Source organism: Pezoporus wallicus, unplaced genomic scaffold (genome assembly GCF_028554395.1).
Source record: "Pezoporus wallicus isolate ANWC-B61680 ecotype Strahan unplaced genomic scaffold, APGP_CSIRO_Pwel_v1 scaffold_2617, whole genome shotgun sequence".
Classification (NCBI taxonomy): domain Eukaryota; kingdom Metazoa; phylum Chordata; class Aves; order Psittaciformes; family Psittacidae; genus Pezoporus; species Pezoporus wallicus.
In genome coordinates, this window is record NW_026637592.1 from 343,200 (window position 1) to 353,606 (window position 10,407).

The window sequence follows — 10,407 nt, forward strand, 5'->3', positions numbered from 1 at the left end:
GCGCGCCAAAAACATGTAAAAACCTGCTCATGAGACAGGTCTAGCAAAGCCAGGTCTAGCACTTCATTTCTCCAGGGCCAATCCTGTGCCATTCAAACTAGGAGAATCGCAGTAATAAACAGGCTCATGAGTCATTCATATATTGAAAAACAACTGTTCACAGTGACAGGAGGTAAAACAACCCTCCACACTAAGGGGTTTTTTAACTCCTCATCCTCTTGCCCTGGAGAAATCTGTAAGCTCTATGTCCTGTATGGGTGGGTGTCCAGCTACAATCACTTCACAGCAGGAAGGACAGCAACAACAAGCACTGGGGAGCTTTTTTTAAGAGAAACATAGGTGCTTTGGATAAGACTACTACAGGAAGCCAACTGAGAGCGATGCTGGAGCTAGGAACCTACTAGTCAACACTGCAGATTGAAAGGGAAACGAGCAATGGCCTGTGGTTGAATGCAGGATGCAAACTTTCCCTAAACAGCAACCAAAACAAACTGTTTAGTCGTAACAAGTCAGCAGAAACACTGGTAACACAGTATTACAGCAAATAATACCTGGGGAGCGTATCATCCTCAAGCTAAAAACTGCCTGCTTGAAAACAGGCAGCATGTGGTTTCACAACAGGAGCAGAAACAGTTGTGTGTCTTCACTCATGACTTGTTTTGCCACTGTACCCTGGGGTTTCTCTCTTTATCTGTAACACAGGAGCAGTCTAGCACAGACACTGCAAAGGCAAATGAAGGCAGCTGCCCAACAGAGTCAGTGTTCTTTGGCATCACGGGAGTACTGAAGAGCTGCATCCTTCCTCTCTAAAAACCCCTGTAAAGCATTTACTTCCCACTGGCCTCTGATGCCTGAAAGACAGGTTTCAATGCAGAGAGAGGGATTTGAACTGTATGGCTTTGTTCATCCCTGCAAATGCAGCACAAACTGGGCCCTGATTTGGGAAGCTAATTAGGCAGACACACAGCCTTAATGTTAATGAGTCCATTCATGTGTGGGAAGCTCCGCACAAGTTTCAGAACCATGCTGAAGGAACTCACCAAGGATGACAGCCACAAGTTCTCATTCATCTTTGGTGCAGGGAGAAATCTCAAACTGACAGCAAAATGTTGGAAGTGGTAATTCCAAAGTAGCATAGCATCCTGATGGCCACTGCTGTTCTCAGTGCACCAAGGATGAGCAAGGCTAAAACCAGCAGCTAATGAAGATGATGCTCTGCTTTCTCACACTATCACCTACTCACATTCAGTCCTGCAGTTAAGAGGAACCAGCGAGAATGGCATGAGTTCTTGGCACACCTGCTTGTGGCTAGAAATGCACAGGAACACAAGGGCACATTGCCAGATAGGTCTCTGGACTACACAACATTCATAGTGCCAGCAGGCTGGGGCTGTGGAGCAGCAGGGGCAGTGATGCACATCTAACCTTCTCACTCACCAAATCAAAGTGACTCTTTAAAATAGACACCAGAGATAAACTTAAGGAGGGTTGTGGAAAGGACTCGGGAATATAGCCCTACATTTGTCTTGTAGGTCTGCTGACCTTGCAACATTAAAGAAGGGTGTCATGGGTGTTTTGCTTTTCTGTAGGCTTCAGGGATCACATACCATGCCAGACCAGCTTGTGGTCCTGCCCCGCTCCCAGCCTGGTGCCCTGCTGATGATTCGGGAGGCCAGCAGATCAGCAGATCACACAAGTGGTACCCCCCCCCCCCCCCCCCCACCTGCTCTATATGAGTGGAAGAGAGCTCTCTTTCAGCTACCCTTCATTAGCGCACCAGAGCGTGTTACTTGATTATCCCTCTTAAGAGTATAGGGGACTACTGTCCAGAAAATGACCCTGCCCTTTTTTAAAGCTATTTGCAATTTCCTGGTTTTTTTATATCACAACCCAGGAAGACTTCAGTAAGTGTTATTCATGGGCAAGGAACTATTCCTCCCACTTCTTTCCTCAGAGAAGCCTTTGCGTTGCTTCAGGTCCCCTCTGCAAACCAGACAGTAAAACTGGCAAGCACCTCCCTACAACAGGTGCTCCAGAGCATAACCATAGGGCCAGCATAGCTAGGAGGCTTTTAAATATGGTATTCCTTCAAAGACCATTTCCATATAATCAACGACATAGGAAGCCCTGACAGATTAAGGTCTGTGTTCTGCTAAATGCAAACGCACACGAGCCATCCCGGTGTTAACATCACGGTAATGACGCAGTCAGTGCCAGCAGACGTGAGCATGGCGCTCCTGCATGAGCAATTTTGGTACCCTGAAGACAAGGAGCCCAAATACGTATAACTGCTCGTAAATCGAGTCCTTGTTGATAAAGCAGAAGCATGTAATTGTGTCTGGACAGTTCATAATGTTGTCTTTCATGAGGCAAATATTCAGCAGAATGACGGGTCTATGTAAAGTAATATTCATGGTACCAAGCGCCTGAAAAGACTAATCCTACCACTCGGTGCAATCTGGAACCTATGGAAGCTCCTTCATACCGAACTATTTCAAAGTCCATGCAAACCCAGAAGAACTGTGATTTCTTGGTACTGAGTACTTAGAGACCTATCTCAAACAATGCAGAAAAATTAACACTTTACCTGCATTAGCTGTTAAGACATCAGTACTGAATAGCTGTTGACCTTGATAAAAACTGCCACGAATGAAGATGACAGAACTGGGCCCCAGCCCCACATACACGTGCTGCCTGTCCTTCTCAAGTATCCCAGTTACGCATCAGCATTTGCAACCCTTAACTGTACTTGCATTAGATTCCTGTTTATTATCAGTACAATGGTGATTATCCCTCACCCTCCAATAAATAACTAGCTTCGTTACCAGGCACTAGACAGTCGAAGAAAAACTGATAAGTAACCAAGTTCTAAGGTGATACACCTTTCACAGAAATCAGCATTAAGCATCTGCTCAGGTAACTTCACCTGGGCACAAACTCACAAGATCTGTCTCTGATGTCCTCAGCTTCCATACCCCAGCCCCTTTTCAAACCACTCTATAAAACAGCTCAATTTCCAGCTGCCAACTGGACTTAGAAGATATTCAAACCTTTAGTATCTAACCCACGCTGTCGCAAGCACAACACAGGCAGGCATGCCTGACAGACAGCAGCTTTTTGGTTTCTCCAAACCCCTTTGCAGTACTTTTTTCCACCGCTACTTTTCACATCTGGTGGTTTTGGGTCTGGCAGACCCCGCCTCACTAAATTTCCATATATACTCTGACTCGATGTGTCCTTAACCTCAAGTGGACTGTCAAGCCAGATGCCCCCTTACTTCCTCAGTACAAACTATGGGTAAACCTTAGCATAACTTCACTTTGAGCCTTAAACTAACAGCATGTGAAAAGATTAATATGAATAAATTCAAAACTAATCAGATCCCTTCTTTAAATGTTGACACAGTATTATTTATATCCCATAAATACCTTCTTGACTAAAATTCATCCCAGGAGATTGGCATCTTGCCAGTTCTATTCATATTTACTGTATTTATACAGTACAGTTGGCCAAGGATAATATTTAAGACAAAATATGCCTTAGGGTATATACAATATCTCTTATAGTTTTCCTTTTAAATCTCCTCATTGCTAAAAATATTTAGCCTGAACTTTACAGAATGCCCCACAAAGACCTATCAGCGATCCGTAGTGATATATTGCTGACTATGAGTATAATTAGAGCATATTTGTAATACTTGGGTTGTAGTCAGTTACTGAATGCTAACAACTTGTGGTAAAAACTGAACCACTGCTCTTTCCCATGCCTGCCTTCCAGCAGCTTTTGACCTCCAGTGTGTTCACACCGATCCCCTTCTTCCCTTGGATGCAGCAGAATCCATAGAGTTAAAAATACTCGCTCCAAGACGTCTCAGAGAAAGCGCCTGCGGCAGCCAGAGCTGCACTTTCCATTTCTTCCTTTAGAATGTGGTGGAGCGATTCCTTTCCTTCTGTCTTTTTTGGAAAGGTTCGCTCCATCCAGCATAACTAGAGAGCAGTGGAAAAACAGTTAACCTACTTACTGTGATGTTAGCGACAGCCCCTGCACAGTAGTACTGGATCGGCGGCTTAACCGCCCCTCCGATCCCAAACGTCTGATGCACTCTGTTGGTAGATACCTGCAATCTCCTTTGCTCTTCCAAACCCTTCCTATTGATACTTCAGCACGGATCTGGCCTCTCTGACAGCGTTTTAAAAATAGATCCTCTTTTTGTCAGCACCATCCAAGTCACACACCACAGATATTTTAATTTTCTGGAAAGTATGCAGCTGCATTCTGGACTATTGGTTCTTTGCAGTTTGCTTGTGTGAGGAAACAGGACAAACATACTCAGGGTGGGTGCATTTTACGACTCTCTGCTCTGGGGTCAACTCCAGAAGCCCAAGGCACTGCTATCGCTGCCCCTAACCTCTGCCCATAGGGGCTCATCCCTCTGCCTAGGGCACAATCTGGTAGGTCTCAGAGTGCTGACTTCCCCCAAAACCACCAGCAAAATACTACAGTATTCCAACGTGTAAAACAGGCACGATGTCTGTGTTCTCACAATGAATTACACTGAACCTCTCTGCTCATACCCACTTGGCTCCAAATAGCCTTTTTTTTTTTTTACCCTTTTTAAAGTATTTCTTCCCCGAGGGTAACAAGGGTGGAGTGCATTTATCATGGCTATTAAGGATGGTGCCATAATTACAATAATAAAATGGCTCTGACTGCCAGGATGTCCTGTACCTGATGCTGTCATTTAAGAATAAAGGAAGAAAGGGGAGGCAGCTGCACTGAGCACGGGCTTTGGATACCTTGGCTGGCATCCTAGGACTATCACATGCAAGATGGAGCAAGCCCCAGAGCTACAACTTACTAAACTAAAAATAAATAAGGAGAAAATGCAATTAGAAACTCTAGGATAAAGTTACCAAGATGGCTGCATTATCTATTTAAGCAAAGAGGTATGTGCTTTTCAGAAACAGGCAGCAAAGTATATAGGGCATCAAGTGGTGGGGGAGGGAAGAGAGGGAAAAGGGAGCTAAATGAAAGGAGTAGGAACTGGTCTTTGGATATGTGAACAGTGAAGTTATTTTCTGCTTCTGGTATTTCACTTTCCTCAGTGTGGTGATGAGCTAGATTTTTTTAAGGGGGTGCAGTGCTTTTTCTGTTTTCCTCTTCTATACACTTAACCTTCACTACCAAAACAAAAAGGCACGTCATTGTGATTATCAATCATTCTAAGTGGATTTGGTCAGCATATTTAAGGGCTTTTTTCCCCCTCTTTTTTCATTTTCTCTCCTTTTTTTTTTTTTTAGCACAAAACGTGGCATGGATCAACCAGAAGGTCGTTAAAAACAGCAAAAGGCAGACGGGCTGAGACAGGTTCCAACAACCGAGGCTACCCAGAAGGGAAAACTTTGGCTGTACCTGAAGTGAAAGCGCCGATGAACTGAAAAGGGAGGCTGGCTAAAGTGGTAAGAGGGGGGAGGACCTGTATGTCCCTGTGCTCTCCAAGCACCAACCCGAACAGCGAGCAGTCTGTGGGACAACAGAAGAGGCACAGGCAGAAGAGAAGCCCGTGACTTCTTTTTTAAAGACCTCCTTTTCTTCTCAGTTATGGAGAGATGGAAACCTGCCCGATCCAGACACTCCAAAGGAAACAACAGCAGTGGAAAGATATTGGCTCTTTCTGGAGGCTGCACAGGGGGCTGCGGGGGAGCTAAACCCAGGGCTAGGGAGGGGTCGGGACCCTGCCTAGGTACATAGCGATGGAAAGCAGAAGCACTTCTGGAGTGATTTCAAAGCGGACTGGGGAGCCAGCTGACCCCCAGAGCCACCCAGGCACAGGCATACCCACCACCTAACACAACGTCATCACCTATACGACGCTAAGGACAAAAGCAACCTAAGCAAAGGTGGCACAACGCAATGCACAGAGCTGGTGCTTGAAGGCGCTGGGCACTGCCAAGCCTCGGGGGCTAAGTTAACACACACATGCACAAACACTGAGGACTTACTTTCAGGGTAAAAAGGCTGCATGTCTATTTTGTAAACTTCTTTGGCATAATACTCCTCTTCGCTCCTCTCCCTCTCGCAAGTGGCAGCTCTGTGGTTGGCTTTCTCTTGCAGCAGGTCCCTGGTGCTGTTGTAGATGGAGATGACCTCCGGGGGCACCTCCTCGGGCTCGGGGTACTCGTCCGGGGGGCTGGTGAGCTTCAGCTTGCTCAAAATCTGCCCTCGGATCGCCTCGATCCTCTTGCGCATAAACTGATCCATGTCGAGGGTGCTGCAAGTAGACAGGCTGAAAGCCACGGTGGCCAGATCCACGGTGAGAAACACGCTCAGGAGATAGCAGTGCATTTTAAGTGTTTAAATACAGCGCCCCCCCGAAAAAAAAAAAAAAAGTTACTTTAACAACGAACAACAACAACTACAGAAAAAAAATTGATTAAAAATAAAAAAGGAAGAATTGAAAAATAAAAAGGGGGGGTGTGTGCAAACAAAGGGAAGATCTGCAGACAAAATGCAGTTCGGAACCGGACTGCAAGGGCGACTTGCAATCGCAACGCGTCAGTGAAAAAAATAGCAATAATAATTAAAATAATGAAAAAAGGGGGGGGGGGGGGGGGGAGCAAGTTGCTACAACTCGATAAGATTCGGGGGGTGGAGTGAGCCGGGCAGCGGAAGAAAAACGGGAGGAAAAAGCCCCCAAACGGATAAAACAAACCTGTGAATCAAGTAAATGGAAAAGAGCCCGTTCCCGGCGCGCTGGCGGGGCGGCTGGAGCTAAAAACTGGAGGAAAAAGGAAAAAAAAGGAGAAAACCGAAAAACGGGAAAAGGGGGAATGGGGGGTGTGGGGTGTGTGTGCAAGCGGCGGCGCTGGGCACTCCGGGCGCTGCCCCAGCCGGCGGGTCAGGGCGTGCGGGCGCAGCGCTGAGCCCCGCCGAGCGCCCGCGGCTCCCGGCGGCAGCGGCACCGCCCCGCGCCCGGCGGCGCTCAGCGCCCGCGGTGGCGGCAGAGCAGCGCACGTGTGCGCCCGAGCGCCGGCCCCCGCGGCCGGGACAAGCGGCGGCGCCTGTGCTCGGCGGCGGCGGCAGCAGCACGGAGCGGCGGCGGCGGCGATCCCGGGTCCGGCCGCGTCCCGCAGGCTGCTGCGTGCGCCCCGCGCCGCATGCACCGACCCACCCCCGCGCCGCCGAGCTCCTTTTTCCAGCTCCCTCCTCTTCCTCCTCCTTTTCCCAAACGCCAACCCCAACGCCGCAGTCAGCGAGGAGGCAGCGCCGCCGCCCCGACAGCCTCCACCGCGGATCCGCGGCCGCAGCGCCGCTCTCCTCCTCCTCCTCCTCCTCCTCCTCCTCCCCTTCTCCGCGGCGCTGCTCGGCACGGCTCCCGGCGGATCTTAGCCGTGCTCCGCTCGGCACCCCCCGCCCGCCGGCCCCTCGGCGCGCCCTGCGAGCGGCGAACGGGTGCCAGCAGATAACATCACGGCCGCGCAGGGACTGGGAGATTTATAAGGTCTCTCCCCGCCCCACGTGCTCGCCTCGCCGCGGAGTGACGGGGAGGGGCTGCGGGGAAACGGAGGGCTCCGACGGCCCCCGCCCGGTTATTTATTGCCCTCCGTGAGCAGCGGAGAGGGGAGTCGGTGCAGTGCGAGTGAGGTGTTTGAGCCCAAGGTGGGGAAGGAGGAGAGAGGGGAGAAAAGAAAGCAGCTCGGACAGGCTGTTTTCCTTATTAATTTGAGGGTTTAAAGTTTCTTGCACCTATTATTCATTAGGCCAAACACCACCGTTGCCTTAAAGGAAGCATTACTCGCTTCTTGGGAATGACAGAATGATAGAATGGTTTGGGTTGGAAAGGACTTTAAGCTCATCCAGTTCCAACCCCCTGCCATGGGCAGGGACATCTTCCACTAGACGAGGTTGCTCCGAGCCCCGTTGAACCTGGCCCTGAACATTCCCAAGGATAGGGTAGTCACAGTTTCTCTGGGTAACCTGTGACAGTGCCTCACCATCCTCACAGGGAAGAGCTTCTTTATATCTAACCTGAAATTCCCATGTTTCAGTTTGAACCCATCACCCCTTGTCCTATTGTTACAGTCCCTGATGCAGAGTCCCTCTCCAGCATGCAGGGAAGCATTTGGATGTGTTTACGTGGAAGATCACAGGGCAGAGGGTGAGGATGGGCACTGCTCCATCAGCAGGATCTGGTCAGTCCCTGTGCTGCCCCTTGCCTCACTTCTGGGCTTCGCTTCCAACCCTGCTGTAGTCATTTCTCATCACTCCCCACTGATGGACATCTCCCCGCTTGGTCATCAGTGCTACCCACCAAGCAGCGACAAGGGGGAGATGAGGAGGTTTTGCTCCTTTTCCGAGGTCTCCTCTTCTGGCAGAAGTGTGCAAATGCATCTTTACTGCTCTGGACAGAAATTCTCAAGCCCCAAAGGCTTAGGCTGTGGCGCCTGTAATTCAATTTTCCAGTGCCTCTTTCGGCCACAGCAAACATCACAGGCTCCATCCGTGCCTGCTCCAATGCGTGTGTGCAAAGCTCAGGCGTTGACCTCAGCAGGACAGCTGCCCCTCTGCCCTGGAGACATCACCATCTACTGGGCATCCCTCAACCTTACGCCATACAGCTTTTCTCTCTCAGTCCATTTATCACCCCTCTACATCAATATTAACATTAGAAAGCTAGCAAATAGCCTTTCTCTTTATCCCCATCCATTTAGCCCTATATTCCCTTCTGAATTAAGTCATGTCAAGAGCTTCCAATCCCACCCTCCTAGGTGGGACACGGTTGTTTCTTGCCAGAGCAGGAACCTCTTGTCTCCAGAGATGGGGAAACACATAGAAGCAGTACTCAAAGCACCACAGGCATTTAGAAGCACAGCTGGGCCACTGCACAAACAGGCAGACACACATAGGAGAAGCGGGAGAGGATGACTGGGATCTGAGAGCACAATGCGCATCACATAAGGTATAAACCAGCCAAACACCACCAAAGACTTCCTCTGGGTGACCACATCTTGGGAACTGTCTTCATTCTGCACAATGCTTGAGCATTTATAGGTATGGGTAGACACACAGACTCTGAAAGTAAACCTTCTTTGTTCTTTGGAAGTGTGTGGGGATGTACAGACACAGAGACTGCGTCCTGATGCGAGAGTTAATGGTGCTTTCCACTTCAGTGTGTGAATTCCTGCAAGGCCAGATTAAACATCTCTACCACAATATCACGCTTTTACTGCTGTACATGTCAATGTCCTGCTCCCACTGACCTCAAAAACACAGCTGCAGTGTCAGGAATGGCAATGCTTCCAAGATCATTCAAATAAACAAGCAAGCTCCATGTGTAGCCTCAGCTGGTTTCACTTCTGCAACACACCTGTACAAAACCAAGGGAACAGTTCCTCGAGCTGTTACATCTCACAGCTCCATGACTGCTCCAACCAGCTGGGGAACCGGCTCTGTTACACGAGGCACCTCAACCACAAATACTTCTGAAGAGAACAGTTATTAAATGATTTCCTCCAAAAGCTACAGCTGAAACCATGAAGAAATTCCTGACGCAGCACCTAAGGCCCTGCAACACTTGGCTGCTGTAAGCGCACTGCCCAACGCCTGCCTTGGGGGCTTTGGAGCGACCATGGGGACAGAGCTTAACACCCTCCTGTTGGAAACTTCCCACCTCCTCTTAGGAGACCTGCGCAGGTACAGCCCTGCCAGATCCCAAAGTTTGCTGCTTTTGCAGGTGTATTTGCATTGTATTCCAATTCAGAGGGAAAAAAAACAAAACTAAGACAAAACCAACAAACTTTGCAGTGTCCTTCACAAATACTGGAGCACTAGCGATGTCCACAGAGGCTATCAACCCCCTGTGTACTCAGTGCCTGGCCGCCCACACTGGTCATACAGCCAGAGGTGCTGGAGGTCCAAGCTCCACAGGAGCCTTCCACTAAGCCAGGCTGACAGCAAACCAGTCTGACTAGATTTTGGAAGTTGCTGAGATTCCTTCCGATTTGGAAACGTTTCCTCAGACTCTTTTAGTCCAGCTAGGGAAAAAGAAAAAAAAAAAAGGAATTAAAATAAATCTTGGTTTTGTTTTTTGAGACAACCCATTTGCTTCCCTTCTGACCCTTTCAGCATGACATGGTGTCGGGCCTACCCAAGAGCAGGTCTCCACTCTGACTCCCCAGCTCAATTCCCTAAAGCTTTCTGGTCTTGCCACATGGATGCTTTTGCCAGGCAGAATTCCCCAGTGCAGGAGCAGAGATGGACTTCTTGTCCTTTCCAAAAGGCCCAGCCACTTGAGCTAAATACCCACCAGGCACAGAAGACCCACCACTCATGGCTGAGCTGCTTCAGTTCACTCCAGGAAGGGATACCTACCTGCCAACCAAATCATGCCGATACACATCCACATTC

The 10,407-nt window shown here is 49.1% G+C and overlaps 1 protein-coding gene across 2 annotated transcripts in view; it reads right to left on the reverse strand.

Annotated features, from left to right (window-relative positions):
• Positions 1–6,809, reverse strand: part of TGFB2 (transforming growth factor beta 2) — a 61,330-nt gene extending 54,521 nt beyond the window's left edge. The window contains exons 1-2 of one of the 2 annotated variants that reach the window (XM_057406428.1): positions 6,713–6,791; positions 6,003–6,286 (exon numbers count right to left, since the gene is read on the reverse strand). In XM_057406428.1, coding sequence (XP_057262411.1) covers positions 6,003–6,261 — 259 coding nt within the window. In that variant the 5' untranslated portion in view covers positions 6,262–6,286; positions 6,713–6,791. Of the gene's footprint in view, positions 1–6,002 lie in introns of both variants that reach the window. The other variant, XM_057406427.1, reaches the window with a different exon arrangement.
• Positions 6,810–10,407: the final 3,598 nt, after the last annotated feature.